General features: G+C 34.8%; 4 protein-coding genes and 1 pseudogene across 4 annotated transcripts; 3 read left to right on the top strand and 2 right to left on the bottom strand.

The window, feature by feature from the left end:
* LOC122599517 (chitinase 6-like) lies at window positions 1-2,572 on the top strand. Its single transcript, XM_043772044.1, has 2 exons — window positions 1-539; window positions 1,917-2,572. The coding sequence occupies exons 1-2, from the start codon at window positions 131-133 to the stop codon at window positions 2,318-2,320; spliced, it is 813 nt and encodes a 270-aa protein (XP_043627979.1). The 5' UTR covers window positions 1-130; the 3' UTR covers window positions 2,321-2,572.
* A 78-nt stretch (window positions 2,573-2,650) lies between these two features.
* Window positions 2,651-10,708, top strand: LOC122599514 (annotated as a pseudogene).
* A 234-nt stretch (window positions 10,709-10,942) lies between these two features.
* Window positions 10,943-12,154, top strand: LOC122599516 (endochitinase EP3-like). Its single transcript, XM_043772043.1, has 2 exons — window positions 10,943-11,392; window positions 11,504-12,154. The coding sequence occupies exons 1-2, from the start codon at window positions 10,987-10,989 to the stop codon at window positions 11,911-11,913; spliced, it is 816 nt and encodes a 271-aa protein (XP_043627978.1). The 5' UTR covers window positions 10,943-10,986; the 3' UTR covers window positions 11,914-12,154.
* On the bottom strand, window positions 12,139-13,236 carry LOC122599515 (metalloendoproteinase 5-MMP-like). Its single transcript, XM_043772042.1, has one exon. It carries the CDS (start codon window positions 13,234-13,236, stop codon window positions 12,307-12,309), a length of 930 nt encoding a protein of 309 aa, XP_043627977.1. The 3' UTR covers window positions 12,139-12,306.
* A 1,655-nt stretch (window positions 13,237-14,891) lies between these two features.
* On the bottom strand, window positions 14,892-18,955 carry LOC122599685 (F-box protein SKIP16). The gene is made up of 5 exons (XM_043772232.1): window positions 18,576-18,955; window positions 17,140-17,859; window positions 16,791-17,009; window positions 15,244-15,350; window positions 14,892-15,144 (listed from the first exon to the last, which is right to left on the bottom strand). Exons 1-5 carry the CDS (start codon window positions 18,801-18,803, stop codon window positions 15,066-15,068), a joined length of 1,353 nt encoding a protein of 450 aa, XP_043628167.1. The 5' UTR covers window positions 18,804-18,955; the 3' UTR covers window positions 14,892-15,065.
* Window positions 18,956-26,027: the final 7,072 nt, after the last annotated feature.

Genomic DNA, 26,027 nt, shown 5'->3' on the forward strand with positions numbered 1-26,027 from the left:
AATGAAAAAATTGCTATGAAAGGGAGACTTTGGAGGAGACTTTAAATTTTGGAGAAGACTTTGGAGGAGACTTCCGCCCTATAAACACATCTTTTCATCGTCTACTAATTTGTGCCATCTAAAAAACAAAATGAAAATCACATTCTTAACTCTCTTATTTACTACAGCGGTATTTCTTTCCATCCTCCTACGTGAGCCGGTAGTAGCCCAAAATTGTAATTGTGCTCCAAACTTGTGTTGTAGCGAATACGGTTATTGTGGCTCTGGAGATGCCTATTGTGGAAAAGGTTGTAAAGGTGGTCCATGTTCTTCGCCGTCTCCTAACAATAATGCTGATGTTGCTGGTATAGTGACCACAACATTCTTTAACGGGATTGTTGCAAAGTCTGCAGGCAACTGTCAGGGCAGAGGTTTTTACACACGAGATGTGTTTCTTAGAACCATCAATGATTACCCGAGTTTTGGTAGATCTGGTTCAATTGATGATTCAAAACGCGAAATTGCAGCTTTCTTTGCTCATGTAACTCATGAGACCGGATGTAAGTACGCTAACTAAATTATTTAGCTTAATTTACAGTTCTATTTTTTTAGCCAATTCAATTTAACTGTGTTTTTCGTGCCAACATATGCCAAAACATTTAACGCTGGCCGCCAATTCAAATAAAAGTCATAAGACTTGTAACTTATAATTCAATTGGACATGTTCAATTGAACATGTATGTTATATTTGTATTGGTTTTTCATGTGAAACTATAAAAAGTGAAAAAGTATTACAAATTAACTTTCACGCTATTAAGTGAAAAAGTGTACACACTTGAAAGTGTGAATTTTTCTTTTCTACTTACAATTTTGTGTAAAAATTTATATATTTTAGTTTTTTTTAAACTTTCCATTGTAAATTATTTCTAAACATTTTTTTAAAACTAAAAAAAAAAAAATGTAGACAAATGACATAATTATTGTAGGTCTTGTGACATACCTTTCATTTTGTCTTTGTTCATCATCTTATAAAAGCATCCACAATGATAGGTTAATCAAAAGGTTTTATTATGTTAATAACTCATTGAAAAGCTTTTATCATTTGAAAAGATAATTTTTTTCATTAAAAGATTGACAATTCTTAACCTATTTGATAAAAGATTTTTTTTTTTATAGATGCACTTACATTAACTTATAAATACATTATATTAGTATGACTGTATCTAACTTTTTTAAATTAATACGAGTATTATAAATTAGCTTACGGAGTAATTTTTTACACATAGCATATATCCACGCATACGTCATAAGAAAAAAAAAAGCTGACAAATGGCCCACACATCCCACTTATTCTTCTCTTTGGTTTTCCGAAGAAATAGCAGTTTTCTACCAACCGAAGAGGATGTGCGATGTGCCTGTTTTAAATACCGGTACCGGCCGGTATTACCCGTAATATTGGATACTGGGTGGTACCCCGATATAACTATTCCGATATTTTGTCCGGCATTTTCACTATTCAATATTTGTCGGTATTTTTAGTATTTCCGGTATTACTGGAATTTATTTTATGATACTTTAATGTTATGTTTTGTTATTTGTAAACTTTAAAACTTATACTTTGTTATGAAATACCTATTTGGTATTTATTTTTGACTGGATTGATCTTATATTTTGACTATTTTCGTTAAATTGTAACAAGTTTTGTAGGATTTTTATAAAAATAAAAATAAAAAATTAAATTACCGTGCTGGTACGTACCGCCGGTATACCGGTAATACCGGTACCGGGTACCGGACCGGTACGACCAAAATACCAGTATTTAAACATTGTATATGACATCTCTTTTTTATTTTTATTTTAAGAAGTGGTACGTAAAGTGACTAGAAATATATAGCTATTCATTGTTGGTTTTGATTAATTATTTTATAAACATGCAGCCTTGTGTTATATAAATGAGATAGACGGTCCTTCAAAAAACTATTGTGACACCAACAAGGCCCCATGCAATCCTAACAAAGGTTACTATGGGAGGGGCCCACTTCAACTCACACACAACTACAACTATGCTGCTGCGGGGAAGAGCATCGGGTTCGATGGGATTAACAACCCTGATATTGTCGCTACAGACCAAGTGGTCTCATTCAAGTCTGCCTTGTGGTTTTGGATGGAGAACGTTCATTCAGGTTTTGCTTCCGGTAGCGGGTTTGGGGCTACAATTCGGGCCATCAACGGGATGGAATGTAATGGTGGGAACCCAGGTGCTGTAAACTCTCGTGTCACATACTACACCGATTATTGCAAGCAGTTTGGTGTTGCAACCGGCGACAAGCTTAGTTGTTAGTCGTGATCATTGCAACCCGGCCATAGTGTAGCTAATTTGGTATCTGGCCCGGATGGATTCAAATCATTTATACTACTACTTATGTTTTAAATAAATCAATCTACGGTGACAAATTAATATTTTACATGATAAATTGATATTTGACACAATGTATGAATAAGGTCGAATGGTCGATCGGAATAGACAATGTGCAATACTATATGTCTATATATATAAATATAATTAATAAGATACGGAGTAATATTTAAATCATTTTTATATGTGTCGAAATCATCTTCAGTCTGATTAAAATTTGAATAGCCATCACATTACTATTGTCCTCTGCAATTTGTTTGACATTTTTTTTTTAATGTGATGGCTATTTACTGACTTTTGAAGAATATTTTCGAAATAATCATAATTAGCTATGTTGTCGAAAAAACAAATAATCCTATAATTAAGTAAAGTCGGTGATTGGATCAATGAATTGAAGCTGCACCCAATGAGCTTACATAACCCAACCCATATTGCTGCTCAAGTGATGGACTAAGTTTAAGTGTAATTCAATTCAAGATTATATATTTTTGTCCTCTCTTCTGCAAATCTAATTACATCTACCCTTTTACTAAAATTTTACTGTTTTTAGTTACCACGACACAAAGTTTCCACACATTTGTCAATGTCAATGATACACAATCCTACTAGAAGCAGCGTATGGGGAGGTGAGGTATAGACAATCTTAACTCTATCCAATGGTAGAGAACTACTTCTAGATGTTTGTGCACTTGTATGTTAACAATTAAATTTAAAAAAATTGTTTTAATATATATGGCTACAATGTATTAAAACTGAATATTGAAGTATAGATTAACTAATATATATAGAGATAACAACTTTGCCTAGGTACATGCCCAACCATTTTAAATGGCATCTATCTGCCTCTACTTAGCCACCCTTTTCTGTTTTCTCCTGTTCCAAGCCTCATCTAGTGTAAGTGTTTTTTTTTTCTTTTCTTTTTGAAGGTATTGTTTCTCATGTAGATAAAGAAGCATATTTCGAAGGTATGTTACAAGGAAACACAATCATTTTGTACAGATATTTTGGGAGCCACCAGGCCACCACTAATTGCAAGTTTAGTAATCTGTAGTACGTATGCAATCTGAGTCGACTATAAAATATCTTATCAATTGCAGCCAACTGACTGGACGAATCATGGAGGAGATTTAAGCAATTGAAGATATGCATATGGTGAAACAAAGATTAGCCCTGAAACTGTGGCTAATCTTCAGCTAAAATGGACATTTGTTGCAGGTAAAGATATAACTGCAACGCCAGCAATATACAACAACACCCTCTATTTCCCGAGTTGGAATGGGAACGTATATGCTGTTAATGCATTAAATGGGTCGCTCATCTGGCAACGCAAAATTGAACAGCTAACGGGGCTTACTGCACCAGGTATCATAGCAGGGGTTAGTTGGGTTGTGTCAAGGTCTACCCCTACTATTGCTGATGATCTTTTGATCATTGGAATCTATGGTCCGGCTTACATTTTAGACCTTAAACGAAGCAATGGCTATCTTGTGTGGTCTAAACAACTCGATACACATTATGCAGCTATTGTTACCATGTCTGGGACTTATCATCAAAGGTATTTTTGTCTGTTTCTATTAAAAATTATAAAGTTGGACAAGTTTGCTTACTGGCTAAAGAAAGTAAACTAATGACTAATGTATTCAATTATTATATCTAGTTGACTTTGAAAAGTTATACTAAAAGATGAACAACCAACAAAGAATAGTCTTTGAACTTTATTACAAATGTTGTATACTAACTCTTTTAAGGAAATGCTAACAACCGGCAATTGGTAAATTGTCCACGCGCTCTGTCTAGAGAAAATAAACGGTGAAATAGGCAGGATTAGCTGTTCTGCAGTAGAGACTAGTAGCCCGTTAAGTAGAGTGTCGAAAGACATGGTCATATCCACTAGGTGTTTCCTTTTGGAATCAATTGCCCACACATATGAAAGTTGACCTCAAAATTGAAACATGTGAGGATTGAAACACATCTCCAGATTCTCAAATCTCTTATTACTAGGCTAACGCCTTTGAGGTTTCACATTCATTTTGTTACAAGTTTTAGAATTATTTCTATCTCCAATATGTGCATAACTATTATATAATGTATGACTGTGTGCAGTGCTTTCTATGTGGGAACAACTTCAATAGAAGAGGGCGCGAGCATTGAAACATGTTGTAACTTTAGAGGGAGTTTTTTGAAGTTAAATGCCAAAAATGGTAGCATTTTTGTTGGGGAAATTCATGAATAACGAACAGATAACCGGATATAATCAAACTCTGAAAGGCGTGTAATCACTTTCAGATTGAATCAATTTGGCGGTTCACCCAAACTATTTAATCGGATACAATTCAGAGAATTAAGAACGTTCTGTGTGTTTATTATTTGAGAGAAAAGAACCAGAAAAAAAGAAGAAAAGAGAATGACCATAAATCTTGTTACGGGGTGTATAAATCCACCAAAACGGCAGTTATTTGCAAGGTTTCGAAATTGCCATTTTTAGTCCCTCAAGTTCCGAAAATTTAATTTTCGGAAGGATTTTTACTATAGCAATTTAATGGAAATAAAAAATTTTTACTATAGCAATTTTTAATCCCTCAGCTCGACCCCAGCCAGGGGCTCTGCCCCTTGGACCCCGCCAGGGGCTGCCGCCCCTTGGACCCCGCTCCCAGGGGCGCTGCCCCCGAACCCCCGTACCTTTGGGGCTTCGCCCCTAAGGTCGTAACGATTGAATTTCACATTAGTACATTACACATTCCGAATATTCGAACATGGTGTCGTAACGATTGAACCATGGGAACTCTATTAAATACACGAAGATAATGTACACAAAAGTTTACACACATAGTAGTTCTATCTTGACATATGTTTTACTAGCCTATGTCCCTATCCTTCATAAGCATGTCAAAGCCAAGTCCCAGCTTTTTGCAGCGGCTAAACTTCATGTTCACATAGGTAGCTCCTTTAATCTTGCACCTGCATATGCAATTTGTCAAAAGAGCTATTAAGAATATAAACATTCAACCTCCTTATCTTGCAGGTCCAAACACATACCTTGGGATGAATCTTTAAATGTGTTCCAATCTCTAAACATTAAGTCTTCCACATTGAATTCAACATCTAGCGTCATACTAGATGGGAATTGGGTATCTCAATGCTCAGAGATTTCTGACGGACTTTAATCCCACCCCTATAGCCGACTTATTCACGAGATCTCTATTCAACGCTTTGGTTAAATGTTCGGCTAGATTGTGTTGTGTCTTCACAAACACCACAGATATCACACCATCAGTGATTAACTCACGTACCATGATGTGTCTAACACCTAAGTGTCTAGACTTTCCATTATATACTTGATTGTATGTCTTAGCCAACGTGGCTGCACTATCACATCTGGTAGATATGGGTGATATCGGTTTAGGCCACAATGGAATTTCATATATCAAATTTATTAGCCATTCAGCTTCTTTACGAGCTGCTACTAATGCCACAAACTCAGATTCCATTGTCGAATTAGTGATGCAAGTTTGTTTCTTTGATGCCCAACATATAGCACCACCACCAAGAAGGAATACCCAGCCACTTGTGGAAGAGTGATCTTCCAAATTAGTAATCCAACTTGCGTCTGAATAACCTTCAAGAACAGAATGAAATCCAGTATAAGTCAAACCAAAATCCTTGGTTCCTTTCAAGTATCTAAATACTCGATTAATCGCTTGCCAATGAATCAAACCAAGATTGTGAGTGTACCTACTCAGCTTTCCAACAGCAAAGGCTATATCAGGCCTAGTACTAACCATGGCATACATGAGAGATCCAATAGCCTTTGAATATTCAAGTGGATTCACTGCAACTCCCTTGTTAGGCACGAGTTTTAGAGTAGGATCCATAGGAGTATTCATTGGAGAACTATCTTTGTGATTGAATTTATCCAATATCTTTTCAATGTAATGAGATTGAGAGTTAGTAATACCATGTTCTCCACATATGATCTTAATTCCAAGAATCACATCAGCCTCCCCCATGTCTTTCATATCAAACTTTGATGACAGGAATTCCTTAGTTTTATCAACTTGATCTTGGTGAGTACCAAAAATCAACATGTCATCAACATACAAGCAAATGATCACTCCTTTACCAGAAGTGTCAAATTTGCTATAGACACACTTGTCTGCTTGGTTTAATGCAAAACCATTAGACAACACCACCTCATCAAACTTCTGATGCCATTGCTTAGGGGCTTGCTTCAGACCATAAAGAGATTTCACTAACTTACAAGCCTTATTTTCATTACCAGGCATGAAAAATCTTTCAGGTTGTTTCATGTAAATCTCTTCATCCAATTCACCATTTAGAAAGGCAGTCTTAACATCCATTTGGTGAATTACAAGATTATGTATAGCAGCAAGTGCTAACAATAACCTAATGGTGGTAATCTTAGCAACAGGAGCATAGGTGTCAAAGTAATCAATACCTGCCTTTTGTCTAAAGCCTTGGATCACCAATCTAGCTTTATACTTGTCTATGCTTCCATCCACCTTCATCTTCCTTTTGAAGATCCATTTACTACCTAAAGGCTTACACCCAGGTGGTAAATCAGCCAATTTCCAAGTGTTATTGTGCATAATAGAGTCAATCTCATCTTGGATTGCCTCTTTCCAAAATGCAGCATCCCTTGAAGCCATAGTTTCACTGTAGGTCTTAGGATCATCATCAACATTAAAGCAATATTGATATTGAAAGTCAATTCCATTCCTTGATCCTTCCACCAAATACAATTGGAAATCATCCCCATATGACTTGGGTTTTCGCGCTCTTTCACTCCTCCTAGGCTCAGGAGGTGCTTCAGTCACTTGTTCATCTCCACCAGTGCCACTAGAGCTTGCCACTGTGTCTCCAGGTCTAGGTAAAGATGTGAACCTATCCTCATTCCCAAAATCAGCATCCCTTGACTCAACAATAGAGTGCACGGATACATAGTCATTAGGTTCTATGACATAGAACCTATAACAAACAGAATTTTCAGGATAACCAATGAAGATACAATCTATACCTCTTTGACCAATGGTGTGAATTTTAGGGTCAGTCAGTCTCACCACTGCTCTACAGCCCAAAACTCTAAGATAACTTAGATTTGGGATCTTTTTATGCCAAAGTTCATAAGGGGTTACCTTGCCGTTCTTGTTAGGAACTCTATTCAATAAATGACAGGCTGTCAACATAGCCTCACCCCAAAAACCTTCACTAAGGCCAGAATAGCATAACATGGAGTTAACCATTTCTTTTAATGTCCTATTCTTCCTTTCGGATATACCATTTTGTTGTGGAGTGTAAGGAGCTGTGGTCTGATGTACAATTCCAGTGGACTGAAAATACACTGGATCATAGTACTCGCCTCCCCTATCAGTGCGAAGGGTTTTAATCTTCACACCATGATAAAGCTCTACCTCCTCTTCCATATCACGTATGGATTGTTCAATTTGGAGACAACGTCCAAGTTGAACCATATTCATATCCTCTTTCTTATGTTTCAGATTATTTTTAAAATCTTTCCAAGAGGGGGGCAGTTTATCAATCACACTACAAACAGAAATAGATTCATCCATTTTCATACCATATAGTGCCAACTGTCCTAGCATCCTTTGTAATTCATGATATTGTTCCATGACAGGCCTAGTATCTACCATCTTATAATTAATAAAATTACTGACAATAAATTTCTTACTAGACACATCTTCTGCCATGTATTTGGCTTCAAGGGAATCCCATAATTCTTTTGCAGACTCTACGTTTTGATAGACATCAAACAAGGAATCAGACATACCGTTAAGAATATGACCGCGACAGATGTAGTCAGAATTTTCCCACTTTAAACGAGCGCGAGTTTGTTCCAGGGTTTCATTCTCAATGGCCTCACGGCATGGGGTACTCAGAACATATACCACTTTCAAATTCGTCAGATAGAAGTGCATCTTTTTCTGCCATCGACGAAACTCCTGCCCAGTAAACTGCTTCAACTTCTCAAAGGGTTTCATCATATCCTTCCCAGAATCGTTGTTCGTCATCTTCAGTAATTGATTCAATCTTTGTTGGGGAAATTCGTGAATAACGAATAGATAACCGGATATAATCAAACTCTGAAAGGCGTGTAATCACTTTCAGATTGAATCAATTTGACGGTTTACCCAAACTATTCAATTGGATACAATTCAGAGAATTAAGAACGTTCTGTGTGTTTATTATTTGAGAGAAAAGAACCAGAAAAAAAGAAGAAAAGAGAATGACCAGAAATCTTGTTACGGGGTGTATAAATCCACCAAAACGGCAGTTATTTACAAGGTTTTGAAATTGCCATTTTTAGTCCCTCAAGTTCCGAAAATTTAGTTTTCGGAGGGATTTTTACAATAGCAATTTAATGGAAATAAAAAATTTTTACTATAGCAATTTTTAGTCCCTCAGCTCGACCCCAGCCAGGGGCTTGGACCCCGCTCCCAGGGGCGCTGCCCCCGGACCCCCGTACCTTAGGGGCTGCGCCCCTAAGGTCATAATAAATTCAAATAGGCGTGCACTCCGCACCACCAATCTTATATGATGTATTATTATGACAATACTGATCAAACAAGTTAACCTAATTACACTAAAATATCCAACAATTTTGTGGCAAACTTATATGTTGCCTGATAACAGCGGTAGCATAACCGAATATGCTGGTGCTGGATTATGGGGCAGCAGTCCATCCATCGACATTCAACGTAATGCAGTCTACATTGCCACTGGATATCATGCCCCATTAAATGTCACACAATGCCAAGAAGCACAAAACAACCAAACAACACCAACAGAGGAAGATAAATGCATAAATCCACCAAATCATTCTAATTCAATACTAGCCCTTGACTTGGATACAGGGAATATAAAGTGGTATAGACAATTAGGCGGTTATGATGTATGGTTTTTTGCTTGTAGACAATTAGGTGGTTTTTTCCACTCCTGCTTGTCCCCCGGCCCTAACCCTGATGCAGATTTCTCTGAAGCACCAATGATCTAACCATCAATGTCCGTGGGCATAAGTGTGACATTGTGGCTGCTGTTCAAAAGAATGGATTTGCTTGGGCTCTGGATCGGGACAATGGTAGCATTGTGTGGTCTATGGTACATATAGCTTGTATTCAATTTGCTCTTTTTGTATGTATATTAGTATATATGTAGATATGTAAACATTGACATATAAAAAAGTTTTAATGGGTGACAAAGTCAAAAAAACTAACATGAAAACTCTTTCTAAAAGAGTTTTAATGATCAAATTGTTATCACAGGAAGCTGGACCTGGAGGTGTAACTGGAGGAGGTTTTTGGGGGGTCGTCAACAGATGGAAAGGCAGTCTACACGAATATTGCCAATAGTATGCAGAGTACCTTTATTTTGAAACCATCAAATATGACAACTGTTGGGGAAATTCGAGATAACAAACAGATAACCGGATATAAATAATCTTTGAAGGCACATGATCGCTTTCAGATTGAATCAATTTGGCGGTTCACCCAAACTATTCAACCGGATACAATCAAAGATTAAGAATTTTCTATGTGTATGTATTTGAGAGAAGAACCAGAAAAGAAGAAGAAAAAGAATGATCAGAATGTGTTACGGGATTTTGTTTTATCAACAAAAACGGCAGTTATTGCAAGGTTTCGAAATTGCCATTTTTAGTCCCTCAAGTTCCGAAAATTTAATTTTCGGAGGGATTTTTACTATAGCAATTTAATGGAAATAAAAAATTTCCAAGTTGAGCCAGGGGCTCTACCCCTTGGACCCCGCCAGGGGCTGCCGCCCCTTGGACCCCGCTCCCAGGGGCGCTGCCCCCGGACCCCCGTACCTTAGGGGATAATAAATTCAAATAGGCGTGCACTCCGCACCACCAATCCTATATGATGTATTATTATGACAATACTAATCAAATAAGTTAACCCAATTACACTAAAATATCCAACAACAACAACTAGTGGCAGATTGGTGTCTATGAATGCCACAAGCGGCAGCATCTTATGGTCAACAGCAAACCCAAGTAATGCGACAGCAAGTGGCCCCGTGAGTTTAGCCAATGGTGTTCTGTTTGCAGGGTCAACGAATGGGACTGGACCCATTTATGCAATGAAAGCCGCCACGGGACAAATATTGTGGGCATATGTCACTGGAGCCACCGTGTACGGTGGCATGTCCATAAGCGATGGCTGCATGTATGTGGGTAATGGTTATAAGGAGGGTTTGGGATTTTATGATCCAACTTTCACTCCTGGAACTTCATTATTTGCATTTTGCATTCTCCCTTAATTTAGACCTTATTGCTAGTTTGTTTTTTTTTTCATGTGATTTCCTTTTGGTCAATATGTCACTAGTTGTAGCATTAATGAAAATCCAATACAATAAAGAACAATTAGTGGGAGTTTTATGGATAGCAATAAGTAAGTGTTGTCCTGCGCATTATGATTACAATTGATAGATTTTTATATAATGATGATCTAATCTAATGGGAGACTTTAGAGAAGACTTTATCCCTATAAATCCCTTTTCAACCTGCTATATTCAAACACACCATATATATAATAAAAATGAAAACAGTCCTCCTCCTTGGAGTAGTCGTACTGTTTACAGCCGATATCCTCCTCCCACGACCGGTTGCATCACAGAAGTGTGGTTGTGCTCCGGACATGTGTTGTAGCAAGTACGGTTATTGTGGAACTGATGACGCTTATTGTGGGAAAGGTTGTCAAGCCGGTCCGTGTTCTCTTCCAGCTCCTATAAATAATGCCTATGTCCCTGGTATAGTGACTAGAGCCTTTTTTAACCGGATTTTAGTCAAGTCAGCAAGTAACTGTCCCGGGAGAGGTTTTTACACCAGAGACATTTTTCTTAAAGTCATCAAAGACTACCCACAGTTTGGTAGATCCGGTTCGTTTGCTGACTCAAAGCGTGAAATCGCTGCTTTCTTTGCTCATGTTACTCATGAGACTGGACGTAAGTTATGGAGAAATTGTTTTTTTTTATATAACAGATATGACAAACTAGCTACTTTCTTAATAGGTCAAAAATTATGTTACTGATTAGTAGTAATTTTGAAATGGACAGACTTTTGTTATATAGAAGAGATAGATGGTCCTTCAAATGATTATTGCGATAAGTCGAACACCCAATATCCATGCAACCCAAAGAAAGGTTACTATGGGAGAGGCCCGATTCAACTCTCATGGAACTACAACTACGGTGCAGCTGGAGAGAGCCTTGGGTTTGACGGGCTCAACAACCCTGAGATCGTGGCAACAGACCCGGTGGTTTCTTTCAAAACTGCACTGTGGTATTGGATGGAGAATGTTCATTGGGATTTTGCTTCTGGTAAAGGATTTGGAGCCAGCATTCGAGCCATCAATGGGATGGAATGTGACGGTGGGAACCCAGCCACCGTGAGCTCTCGTGTCAAGTATTACACCGAATATTGCAGGCAATTGTGTGTCCCAACAGGCGATAATCTTAGGTGCTAATCTTTGGTTATACTATATATTCATCAGAGAACATGAAAACCAGAGTTACATTATGTTCTATGAAATTAAAAACTATCTGTAATTCAGTAAAAACTTAAAGTAGACTGGTAATTAAAATGATACCCTAAAACAATACACTCCAATGAGTATTAATCAAGAACATTAGGTTACATTCCAAATTACAAAATAAAATAAAATGTACCAACAAGAACAAGAATTGCCATTTTTTGACGTTGTTACATAGCAGGGAATTGGAAACATAAGGTATTTTCTTGTGAGATAAAAGATAATCACCATTCACTATATATTATTCACAGTCGAATCACAAGCAAACTGAACAGAATGATATAATTAAGCATACAATCGTTGTCTAATTTGTATATATATAATAAGCTAAATGCCATATAAAGCCCGCATACCTCTGATATCGTCTGAACTCAAACCTTTTGTTACTCCTGAGTTGAATGTAGGCCACATTATTGCATTTCTAACTTGGCTATGACCAAGCCCAAGTAAATGCCCTATTTCATGTAAGGCCAAAGTCTCGACATCATAAGCATTCGGTACTGCCCCAACCACCCAATTATCATCCGCATCATAGTGTAGTCTTCCATCTGTAGGTGCAAAAGCGTGTGCCAACACTCCACCTCGTCCATCAAATGGAGACCCGTCTCCATGGTTTCCTCGTTGAAAACTAATCTTTAAGTCAGCACTTCGGTATGTTCTAGCTCTTGAGAATGTGAAATGTAGTCTAGAAGCAATAGCCCATTTGTTGAACGCACGTGCAATAGGACGCATAAATCTAGTAGGGAAATGTGATCCAAATGCATACGTTAGATGCCTTTTTTCCTTGGGCCATTTTGGTCTACCTTGAAAAAATCGATAATGTGAGACTGTATGTAATGATCCATCATTATGTTGCCGGGTTTCCTTATCAAGATACCCACAACGGGGCTTGACCATCTTGGACACTGTGGGCTCATCAAGCGTCCCAGTGGCCGTGAGATTGTAGTAGACTTGGTATGACTTGAGGGCTGCCTCAAGTTCCTCATCAAAATCATCTTCTCTAGGATTTGAGACATTTGGGTTGTTTTGATAGTTTAGGTATCCAAAACGACTTAGATAAAGTTTAAGGTTACGAATGCCATTTATATTTTCGCCTTTACGACACCCTTGTACGTTCCTTAAAACCCCGAAAGGTGACGGGTTGGTGTTATTACTCAACAAGTCATTTTGGTGCAAATGAGGATACTCAAAATGTGAAAGAACTGGAATTGTGAAAGAAGCAAGAAAGAAAACACTAAAAGAGAGTCTAGACGTCATTACAAAGAGTCAAAGACAATGTTTTAAGCTTCAATAAAGTACATTTACAAAACTTGGAAGTTCTATATATATACCAAAAAATCATATCTAAACGTTCTATTTATTCTTAAATAACATGAAAACGAAGGATTTTTGTGATGTCGACACATGGATTTTTCTTCCTAATAAATAGACAAAAAGTTAAAATACCCTTATAATCATTTCTAATCACCCAATAATTGAGAAAAAGTCAATAAGTTGACTTCAAATGGGAATGTCAACTAACTACATGCCCGCATGAATCTATGTTTTGTGTCAAAGTTCTAATCTGTCTATATACTTTGTCTAACATCAAATATGATCTCTTAATTAATGTTGACAGAATATTCTTTGAGATTTTTGAGACAATGTAGATAAACGTAATTCGTGTACATATAAACTTAATTAGATGGCTGACAAAAAAGAACGTCTCTATCAAAAAGCTAGTTTACGATATGTTATGGGTTTATATTCTTAAAAAATAATAATATAAGTTAAACATTTTTATATTTAGAATTGTAGATGAACACAATATAAGTTTAGTGATGTATGGAAAAATCACCATTAACTATATCTACCCAAAATAAATAAGCTTGTGTATGATTAGTAAATGGGTAAACAGGTGAGGTTTAGTCTATTCAGGTTATTCATAAATACTCGATGAAGTATTTTGATTCAGATGTACACAAACAGTTGTGTTTGTTTTTTAAATAAGGTCTTCAAACAGTTTTAGGTTGAGTCAAAAAACATCGAGTTTCTCTCTACAGATGGGGAATCGACGGCATATTATTAGGTCTTCAAACAGTCTTAGGATGTTGCTTCAAACAGGGCCTTCAACCTCACGTGTCGATTTATAATACCCTCTTGAAAGGTTTCATCCGTCAGGATCAGACTCACGAGGTCAAGAGATTGTTCAGTAGGTCCATCCAAAACCGACTCTGGGAACCTTTCCATCATTTGGTCCATCCATTTACATGAAATGATGGAAAAAAGATACAGAATAACTGCTTCAAATGCATCGTTGTATTTGGATCAACTTGCAGCTAGACAAACAGACAGCAAGTTGCGTGAGTTGTTCCTTAAAATAAAGCCAAAAGACTGCTTCGATCCTCTGGATTCTTATAGGACTTATACATATGAGATGGATGAGCCCGACACACTCATATATTGGGGGCCAAATATAAAAGACCCATATTTTGCTGGCTAAAAGACATATAAGGTGAATCTACCCTTTATTTCATTTAAGTTTCATTCTGGGTTTCCAGAATAACTGATGCATCTTTGCTAGAAGACATAAAAGATGAATCTTCCATCTTTGCATCTTTGTTTCATTTGTTCACATGCAAATAATAATAGCTGCGAATTTTACCAGACAACACCCGCTGTATGGAATTTTATCAAATTCCACTTAATACGAATCACATGAAATCAAACGATACCAAGGTTTCACATCACTAACTATAGCAAACGATTCTAGTTAGCACACACAAACAATAAGAGATGTCGTGTTTGTTCTCCATTGTTATTCATATCTTCTAAAAGATATATATCACTGGGTGTACATTACATGATATTCACATCACCAACTACAGCAAATGATTCTGGTTTATAGCACATGAGCGATAAGAGAAGTCGAGTTTGTTCTCCATGGTTAATTTTATTTTTCCAAAAAGAGATCACGCAGTATATTACATGATATTGACATTGTATAAAAAAGATTGACATTAACAGATAAAACTGAGGAAGGAACAAACAAACCGTTTTAAGCATAGATAGTTCAGAAATCGACTATAGAGAACACAAGACTTGCATCAGAAGATGTAATCTGGTAACACAAGAGGAAACTTAGCAACTTCAACCTCGAAGGGATCTCCTCTTGGGTGTGTCAAACTACAAACAGAACATTCAAGTTTCTACGTTACTTCCAAATATAAGTGATATAATCTGTAAAAGATTTTATAAAAAGTATGAAGAACTTGATGAACAAACCTGCCGGGAATAAATGTGAAAGAACCCTCGATGGATCCTGGTGAAGCAGCAGAAGTTGTGCAGCTCTCATAAACAAATTCTTTCTCCCCAGGACATAAGAGGGGATACTGTACATAAATAAAATATAAGTGGTTAATCCAGTGTTCAAAATGTCATGCAACCATCATTTTTACCGACAATTTAAGTTGGCAAAAACAAGCAAACACATTTAGTTTTTTTTTTTTTTTTTTTTTTTTTTGAAATAGGGTTTTCAAGACATCTTAAGTCTGCGGGAGGGCACACAAAAGCTATCAAGAGTGTTTGTTTGAAAAAAAAAAGACCTTAAGACCTTATAACAGCTTCATATTGCTTCAAACATCTTCTTGACAACCCACCCACACTCTCCCCAACCACTCTCACCACAGGCCAACAATGACTTTCGAGAAGTGGCGAATGACGAAAACCACATGTAACAATAATGACTTTCAACCATGTGTTAAGAATAGGTATATCCACTTTTTCCCACTATCCAATATTTTCACTACTTACCCCGTGGAAGTCCAGGCCACAGAGGAGAACCTAAAGCTGTTGTAATGGGGTCATATGACCCCACTTAAGAACAAATTATTTTGCCAAATTGGCTTGAAGAACCCGAGTATGTGAAGATAAACCATTAATAACTACTAACTTGGCCCACTTAAGCATACCCAGAAATTAGCCCAACAAACAAAAGATTCACATCACTTCTAAAATTCTTCCATTTTCTATCTTTTGGTAATTCTAAATATATAAGTGTTCATTTTTGGGGGTGTGCCAATAATACCTTCTTTCAATACTCTTTTAATGATATTCGCTCCCCCCTCTTCGCTCGTCCTCTCCCCTTCTCAATTGGCTTCCATAAGCTAATTTCATCACTCAATAAAATAACTGTGAGTAGAAAGTTTATTGTTTATCTTATCTATTAGTTTATTTGAATTAATTTGTTAGTCTGTTGTTGATTTGGTAATAATTAAACTTTAATTTGCAGCTATAGTTTTTTGTTTATATTTATATATTTGATTGTGGCAGTTTAGATTGCTGCCGATTTAGTCATTTGTTTTTTTGATTGAAATGTATAATTGTATGAAACCTTGCAAAAGTTAATTGCATCAAGTACTTGTTTATATATTGGATGTTTTGTGATCACATTCGTTGTTTGAAGATGTTTTGTAATGGACCAGACCCGTTTATATTATTTTACCCACCCAACTCACCGGCTTATTTTGCCACATCAACAAAGTGATCCCATTTTAGATCCTGGATTCTCACTACCGGGCCATGTCACAATCACGTGCAGCTGATCAGCCGAAAAGACCAGCTAGGCTTTCTTAAAAAAGAGCAAATACAGGCCAACCCAGCCCATTTTAGTTGTTTCTAAAGTCATCCATTTTGACCCGATCCAGTCTTAAACAGTTACCTAACCCGCACACACATCAGTAATTGTGGAGAAACTAATAAGCCTTTCGTGGAGTAAGGCTTCCCCATATAAAATCATGAGAAAGTGAGAGCCAAAGGATAGAAGGAAACACCTGGCCTATCACGGCTTCTCCGTCAACATCATCCACAACCTGGTCATTAGTTTTAATAATCCAGTGTCTCCGATAGAGTTGGCAGGATTCATGGGACATTCCATGGACTACACATCCCTCGGGTTTAAGTGATAAACGAACTGAGTAGGCAAACAAATACTTGTTATCTTCTTCCAAAAGGTCACTAAACTCCGGTACAAATACAGCAGAAGCACGAACCTGTAAGAGATATAAAGCATAACGAATCATAAAATTGATAATCACATTAGCTAAAGGTGTAATTGTACAAACTATAAACCATGATAGAAATCAACATAACAGCATGACATGTAAATCAGTTTTTAGCTACCTGAACACCACTTGTTGTAGCCGAGGAACACAGAGGAGGTTGTTCAGGGAATTGACTGATGCTTCTAGTGGTTCCTTCCTCGCGTAGTTTGATCATTCCATTTTCAAGGCGGTGGGCATGTTCCTCTAACCATAGCAACATGGCATCTTGTTGTGGCCCAGTTTTGGGATCATGCACTGAAATTATCAACTCATTTGGCACACATGGCATCATTTCTCGAACGGATAAAAGATTCTTTGTGCCAACATAGAGTTGACCAGCCTCGCAGTCGAGAAAAAAGATCTTTTTAGCAAAAGTGGAAGAAGCTGCCACAACTATATACCTTGGTCTAGTGAATCCAAGGTGACGTACAATATCCTGCGTTTCTTTGATCACAAGATCTATTGGCAGCAAGAAAATATCTACAAGATAGTTATAGAAAGAGTAACCACCAATTAGCCCACACATAGTTCTAAATTTATTTCCTCTTGATGCATCACTGACTGGTTCTTGTCCATCACAAAACCGGTACAACACTCGAGTAGGAAGAGGAAGTTTCACTTTCAATGACTTTTCTAACTCGTTTATTTCATCCTCGGATGCACCTTTACGAAGGGTGGGCAAAACCTCTGGGAAATTATCTGTAAACCAGCTTCTATTTCTGTCCCAAACGTTTTTCACTCGTCTAACTAGGGACCATGGATACATACCATAAGCTTCCCTCCATGCTCCATATGCCGCCTAAAAAACAGTTCATAAAGCAAGAAAATAAGCTTCAACATCATATCATAGGTCTCTATCTATAACTTTAAATACTTCGTATTAAATAAGCAAACACCATACAAAACAACATTCTCATAAACTGCAAAACCAATTCGACATAAGAATTCTTCTACTTGCAATTGTCGAAAATATATATAAGAAAAGAAAAACAATCAAAACATATTGCTTCCTGAAAAAACCAAGAAACAAACAAACTTTTGACATGTGTAACTTTTATTTACACTAAATGATTAAAACATTGACTAATTCTTGAATTTTTCACATCAACAAATTAAAAAGAGAACCCTAAATGAATGCATGACCACCTATTTATTCCCAAACAGCAGAATTAAAACTACTTAAAATTTATATTTAAAAAAAAAAAAGTTGATATGGGTATTGTTTATGTATTGCAAAAAATTGAAACTTTGACAAAATCTTGAAATATTAACATCATATTAAACAAAAATAAAAAAAAATATCCCTAATTGAATGAATAACCACTGATTTATTACAAGCTAACAAAATAAAAATACTAACACTAAAAAAAACAATTTCTTTTTGATATTTATACTGTTTATTCATCATAAAAGACTAATAATTTGATGAAATGTTAAAACTTTCACATGAGAAAAATATAAATATTAATTAAATAAACTAAAGGAGTGTAAAAGGAAGAAACTTTATATGATAACCTTAAAATTGGGACATGGGTTACCAAGGGGATCAACAGGGGAATTAAGATGAAGTTCTTGGTTACAAAAAGAGGACCAAATGGATCCATCAGAAGCCCAATCTTTGAAACGTTTGTTGACACATGCCACAGATGCTGCTTCTGATGGACCAAGTTTTGATATGATGATGTGAATAGCTAACCCTCCCACACTTTCTAGCCCCAAATTCTGTGGTGGTTTTGTATCCATATATGGTTTATATGATATGATGATTTCCAGGTGAAAAGATTGTTGTCACTGAGTTTTTGTCATGAGATTTTTGGGGACAAATGACGAAGAAAATGATGGAAAGTGATGTTGGTGATGCAAGACTGACACGCAAAGATTAAGATACTGCTTGGGTGAGGTTGGTTCGTGTGGTCTAACCGACTTAAACGACGGCACACGGATGTGGTTGGAGCATGTGGACCATGGACCATCTGGTTCGATTTACTTTAGTAATTCGGGAGAATTTCATATTTACCAAAAAAAAAAAAACACTTTAATATCATATTTACCTAACTTTTATTAAAAAATTTATATTTACCCTTTAATTCACATTCTATCAAATCTACCCAAATCACTTACAAAATAATTTATAACCAAATTTATATCAATAAATTCCCTATATGTCTTTAAAAATAAATAACTGAAATAATGCATCCGAATTTGACTTCTTATGTCAAGCAGAATGTTCACAACTGTGAATTATATAAGATTAAAAAAAATATATTAATAAGCAATAGATATGAGTTTCAAATTTCATTTACAATAGAAGACCTTTGTATATGTAACCTAAAATTTGATGATACAAGCCAATAATAAGACCCAACTAAAATGCATTATATCCAAGCAAATGTACTGATTTTCGTTTTAGAAAAACAACTACTTTAATCCATATTTTATTTAATTTAATATCATCAAAACTCATGCAATATCATTGAGTAAGTAACATTACGTCAGTCGTGAGATACAAAGTTCAGGTAAAAAACTATTATAAATGATTTAGAAGCAAATACAAAGGTTATTCAGATGCAAATTTTAATGGTCGTATGTCTATTGAGGGATCATTGAGATGAACGGTATTAATAATCTTTTACACTGCCATGAAAGTATAAATGGTTTTGCTAATTAGCGATTTGGCTGGAGTGTTTTCTTTTTTTGCTCATATAAGGGTATATTAGTGATTATGTTATTAAGGGATAGTATAAAATTATATATAGTTTTAAACATAAAATAATTTGTGATTTGGGTAGATTTAATAGAATGTGAATTAAAATTGGGTAAATATGAAATTATTAATAAAAGTTGGGTAAATATGATATTAGGGTGTATTTTTTGGGTAAATATGAAATTATCCCTAGTAATTATTGGTTTGTCTTGTTCTGGTGATGTTTGGGTCTACGTCTACCACAGTAAGACAAATTTTGTAAGAGGTGTTTGGCAAAAATATATATTGGTGGTGGTGGTGGCGGTGTTAAGTGGTGTAGGTCGATGTAAAGGTGATAGTGAAATATTTTAAAAGATAAATGCTTAAAGTGTTAATTATTAAAATAAGGGTTTAGATAGTAGATTAATTCATTAAGGATAAATTTGATAATTTTTAAAAACTCTTATTCATAGTGGGTATTTATTAAGGACAATTTAGTAATTTCGTATGTAACTATTATGTAACACTTTCCAAAATTAGGGGATAGAAGTATAGATATGGATGTTTTAAATTTTTTTTGTTAGTTATTCTATATCATTAAAAAGAGAACCAAACATGTAGATAGAATGTTAATTACATATCTTATAACTTCTTTCACTTTTGTTTTATCATTATTTCATTCAGTCTAACCAAATATACCCAAAAATTCCAAACTCGATAATTTTAAGGTCAAATATTAGTCTTGTTTACTCAGTATACGTCTTGTTTTTCCTTTTATGGATAGTCATGGATTTCAATTATTTCAAATGGACAAGGATCCCCTCAAGTCAAATATCAACAAGTCAAATTGAGATTTTTGTGAGTGCAAAATATGTAAGTCTTATAGTAAGTCCGATTTCTTTTTTATTATATTAGTTTTCATTTACTTGCAAACTCAACTTGATCTATCAAAACTTACCTGATCAAAGTGGGTAATTTATGGAAGGAGAGAAATTATGAACAGGATATTGTTGAGATAATTGAGGATATATATATGTGTGTGTGTGTGTAAGGAAAAGGGAATATAAGATTGTCCGACATTTAAGTTTAGGTGTGGAACCCCTTACATACTAATATTTTATTATTTATTTTTTAATGAATAAATGCATGGGCCCCCATAATTTTTATGAATTAAAAAAACAATATGTGAGTGTTCTACACCTAAGCTTAGATACCCGACAACCTTATATTCTCATCCCCTATAATATATATATATATATATATATATATATGAAAAATGGAATATAAGGTTGTCCGACATTTAAGTTATTAATATTTTATTATTTATTGTTTAAATGAACAAATATCTGGCCCCCATAATTTTTATGGTTTAAAAAATTAATACGTGAATGTCTGACATTTAAGCTTAGGTATCTAACAACCTTATATTCTCATCCCATATATATAATACATACATACAGAGAGGGGGGGGGGATTCTGAGGGGATTATAGAGTGGATTAGTGTGTAGTGTGTAATAGAAGATGAGATAATTGTGTGTTGAATTGGTAGATTAGCCATTTTTTTTATAACAATTGATATTTGTACCACAGTTTTTTATACTTTTACCGCAATGTACAAATATAACAACATATGGTACAACTATTTAATGCACAGTTGTGGTGAAATAATTAAAGAGATTGGTACGAATATCAATTCTCTTTTTTTATTGGCTTAGAAATTTTCCCTCACAATCCGATCACTTTTGGCTGGAAAGTTTTGGATCAAAAACTTTCTATTCTTAAAAAAAAAAATCTCATGAATGCAACAATAAAAGATTTTTTATTCTTTCTTTTTCACCTTTAAAAAAAAAACTCAAAAATGTACTCTAAATAATTAAGTATAACCATTTTAATTACCTATCAATTATTTTTATATCCTCAAGCAGTCAAGCCAAACACATATCTATTTCTTTTAATTTAACTACTAATTAAGTATCTATAGTAGTAGCATTGCTAACGTTGTTTTTCCAGTAAAAACACTTGTTTTTGGATTACTCCAATTTCTTTTAATGAACTTAAAATCCGTAAATCATTTCTTATTTCAAAGGAGAAAAGAAATTCAAATTCAAACTTAAGATAGTTGGGTTTGCATGTATGATTAGTACATACCAACAATGCTTTAATCATGATTAAATATATCTGTGAGACCGCCCTATATACGTCTTTCTCGCACAACTATTTTTGGTATCGTAATCATATTCCTCAAACAAACTCACTCACAAGAATACGGTCGGGTGACAAAATCTTAATAAGATATATAACACGTACAGTCTATATATATATATTGAGCCCCATACATTTCGAGGGTCAAGAAATTTTTATAAAAAATTTGACGGTCATGTCTTTTCATTATCTCACGTAAACTTGTTAGGTAGATAAAAGAAAATTAAAAAAAAAAGAAAAAAAGGAAAATGATTAATCTTTTAACTAAATAGTCTAATAATTCTCCTAACTATACAAAAAAATTAAGGGTCAAGATTAGTAAAGAGATATCACATGTCATCTTCTTAGTTTATTAAGGAGGGATTATTAGACTATTAATTAATTTGATTGGGAAGGATTTATCAAAGACTAGTAGAATTTAGAGGCTCTTTATATCCAACTTTTTAGTAGCGGAGAGAGAGTCAGAGACCTTTCAAAAACCGCCTCTTCCATTTCCTTATAACTTCTTCTTTCTCTTTACATTAGTAAACTTTTAAAAAAAAAAGAAAGAAAAGAAAAAGGAATTGTTCTAAAAGAAGAAAAATGGGTGTACCTTCATTTTACAGATGGCTTTCTGAAAAGTACTCAAAAATAGTAGTGATGAGGATGATGGTTTAGTGCAATCATAATAAGTTAGTATTAATTAGCATGATACCCGCGCAATGCGGCGACAGTGATGAGGATGACGGTTTAGTGGTATCGGTGACGGTATTATTAGTGGTGGCGGTGTCAAGTGGTGTAGGTTAATGTAAAGGTGATAGTCAAGTATTTTAGAAGATGAGAGATGGTGTACGCGCGTTACGGCGATGAGATGGTGGTCAAGTCATAGATTATGATAGTCAAATGCCTTAGCCATACGGGCTCCGACCTTAGATTTAAAAATTCATCGAAAGTATATCGAATGACATCTCTAATGAAAGAGCATGAAATTTTAAAAACACCCATACAATTTTTATAATTTATCGATATACGCTTTTTGAGATAAAAGATTTTAAATGAATTAGAAAAATAAAATAATTTATAAATGAGAGAAAAAAAAAAGTAATGGCTGAGATTTGATGAGAGAGAAAAAAATGAGTGATTAAGATTTAAGGTTATTATAAGTATATTAGGTAGAGATGTTTAAATTAGTGAATAAAGAATAAAGGTATTTTGGTAGTTCAAATCATCTTTTCTTAAAGAAAATGACAAAATGCTTTATAAGATAGTACTCCGTATTAGATAAAGCCATAAAGTATTAATTATTAAAATAAGAATTTAGAGCGTAAATTAATTCATTAAGGGCAAAGTTGATAATTTACGAAAACTTTTCATAATGAGTATTTATTAAGGGTAATTTAATACTTTTACATTTTATTATTGCTAACACTTTTTAAAACTAGGAGGTTGATAATATTATAATGGGAGAAGAGAATATGAGACTGTTAGACACCTAAGTTGGGTGAAAAATTTCACGCATATCTTTTTTTAAACCATAAAAATCATGGAAGACCAAATATTTGTTCAAAATAATAAAATATTACTCGTAGTATATAGAAAGTTTTTCACCCAAATTAAATACATAACAGCCTCATACTCACTTTTATGTATTGCTAACTATTCTTTGGGAACCCAAGAAATTGGTTTAAAAGAGAAGATAAAAATGCAATCATACTAGCTAGTACAATACTGTACTTTGGGAACCCAAAAACATGCAGTGAGGCACCATCCGTCACAAACCATCACTTCAATTAATTAAACTGCCTTTAATAATTTTTTGATCTCTTAATTTATCTTCTTTCTACCACTCACTCTCTTTCTATATAAGTGCATATGCATACACTATTAATTAAGATAGATCAAATATCGACATTATGGGTGTAAAGACTTTTTACAAGTGGCTAGTGAGCAAGTACCCAAAGATAGTTGTGAATGCAATTCCGAAGAGTACTACTGATGAAGAAGAATACGACCCAAAAGGGATTAAGTATCTATAGTAGTAGCATTGCTAACGTTGTTTTTCCAGCTAAAATACTTGTTTTTGGATTACTCCCATTTCTTTTAATGAACTTAAAATCCATAAATCATTTCTTATTTCAAAAGAGAAAAGAAATTCAAATTCAAACTTAAGATAGTTGGGTTTGCATATATGATTAGTACATACCAACAGTACTTTAATCATGATTAAATATATCTGTGAGGCCGCCGTATATACGTCTTTCTCGCACAGCTATTTTTGGTATCGTAATCATACTTCTCAAACAAACCCACTCACAAGAATACGGCCGAGCGACAAAATCTTAATAAGATATACAACACATACAGTCTATATATTGAGCCCCATACATTTCGAGGGTCAAGAAATTCATTTAAAAAATTTGACGGTCATGTATTTTCATTACCTCACATAAACTTGCTTGGTAGATAAAAGAAAATAAAAAAAAATAAAAAAAAAGAAAATGGTTAATCTTTTTAACCAAATAACATAATAATCCTCCTAACTATACAAAAAAATTAGAGGCCATAATTAGGAAGGAGAATGTGGATACGGATTGAGATCCTCTAAAGTTAAAATAAACTTCATAGGTGAATTTGATGGATGTGGACCGTTGAATTAAAATCAATATACAACATTAAAAAATCATTTTTGAATTTTAACCTTTAATTTTAATCAAAAGGTCAAGATCATCCTAACTTTACCTATAAAGTTAGTATAACTTTAGAGGATCTCATGTGGATACCACATGGATTTATAAGGGTGGGGGGAGAGCTTTCCGACTCCCCCCCTCCCAGATTTTTCTTCTCCTCCCCTCCCCTTTTGCTAGGAGCACCTCGCCACCCCACCCCACCCCTATCCTCTCCTCTCTTCCCCACCCTTTTCTATTTAATTTAATTTCTATTTATTTTATTTCAAATAATAATAATAATAATAACAACTTAATGCATAGAAAACAAAAAAAAAACACTTGTGGACCATTTTAGTAGTTAGCTAAAAGTTCCAGGGTTGAAATTGAAAATATATAATTTTTTTGTCTTTGACTTTGTCTTCTCCAAAAAAAATCTGCAACATATACATATAGTATATATATATATAGATATATCTCTGTTTTTAGTAAATTAAAAAAAAAAAGAAAAGAACCCAACGGTCATCAAAAGCATGTAACGATCATTTGTATAGGCAAGAGAACCGGCACCGTGGTGCCTAAACTCCTCCCCTCCCCACCGGTACCGGGGGGTCGGGCCGGTGTGCCATCCGGTACCGGGCCCCTCCCCAATCGACTCCGTCCACCCTAAGACTAGTAGAATTTAGAGGCTGTCTATATCCAACTTTTTAGTAGCAGAGAGAGATTCAGAAACTTTTCAAAAGAGAAAATAAATCCAAATTCAAACTTAAGATAGTTGGGTTTGCATGTATGATTAGTACATACCAACAGTACTTTACTCATGATTAAATATATTTGTGAGGCCGCCCTATATACGTCTTTCTCGCACAACTATTTTTGATATCGTAATCATATTCCTCAAACAAACCCACTCACAAGAATACGGTCGGGTGACAAAATCTTAATAAGATATATAACACGTACAGTCTATATATATATATTGAGCCCCATACATTTCGAGGGTCAAAAAATTTTTATAAAAAATTTGACGGTCATGTCTTTTCATTATCTCACGTAAACTTGTTAGGTAGATAAAAGAAAATTAAAAAAAAAATAGAAAAAAAGGAAAATGATTAATCTTTTAACCAAATAGTCTAAAAATTCTCTTAACTATAAAAAAAAATTAGGGGTCAAGATTATTAAAGAAAATGTGGATACCACATGTCATCTTTTTAGTTTATTATGGGGATTATTAGACTATTAATTAATTTGGTTGAGAAGGATTTATCAAAGACTAGTAGAATTTAGAAGCTCTCTATATCCAACTTTTTAGTAGCACAGAGAGAGAGAGTCAGAAACCTTTCGAAAACCGCCACTTCCATTTCCTTATAATTTCTTCTTTCTCTTTACATTAGTAAACTTTTTACCAAAAAAAAAAAAAGAAATCGAACAAGAAGAAAA

The sequence above is a fragment of the Erigeron canadensis genome, chromosome 5, assembly GCF_010389155.1.
Source record: "Erigeron canadensis isolate Cc75 chromosome 5, C_canadensis_v1, whole genome shotgun sequence".
NCBI lineage: Eukaryota > Viridiplantae > Streptophyta > Magnoliopsida > Asterales > Asteraceae > Erigeron > Erigeron canadensis.

Coding starts and splice junctions, on each gene's coding strand:
- LOC122599685 (XM_043772232.1), bottom strand. CDS start 18,803: ATGGATACAAAACCACCACAGAATTTGGGGCTAGAAAGTGTGGGAGGG. Junction 17,860..18,575: donor ACCCATGTCCCAATTTTAAG/GTTATCATATAA, acceptor ACTGTTTTTTAG/GCGGCATATGGAGCATGGAG. Junction 15,145..15,243: donor TTCACATTTATTCCCGGCAG/GTTTGTTCATCA, acceptor TTCTGTTTGTAG/TTTGACACACCCAAGAGGAG.
- LOC122599517 (XM_043772044.1), top strand. CDS start 131: ATGAAAATCACATTCTTAACTCTCTTATTTACTACAGCGGTATTTCTT. Junction 540..1,916: donor TGTAACTCATGAGACCGGAT/GTAAGTACGCTA, acceptor ATAAACATGCAG/CCTTGTGTTATATAAATGAG.
- LOC122599515 (XM_043772042.1), bottom strand. CDS start 13,236: ATGACGTCTAGACTCTCTTTTAGTGTTTTCTTTCTTGCTTCTTTCACA.
- LOC122599516 (XM_043772043.1), top strand. CDS start 10,987: ATGAAAACAGTCCTCCTCCTTGGAGTAGTCGTACTGTTTACAGCCGAT. Junction 11,393..11,503: donor TGTTACTCATGAGACTGGAC/GTAAGTTATGGA, acceptor TGAAATGGACAG/ACTTTTGTTATATAGAAGAG.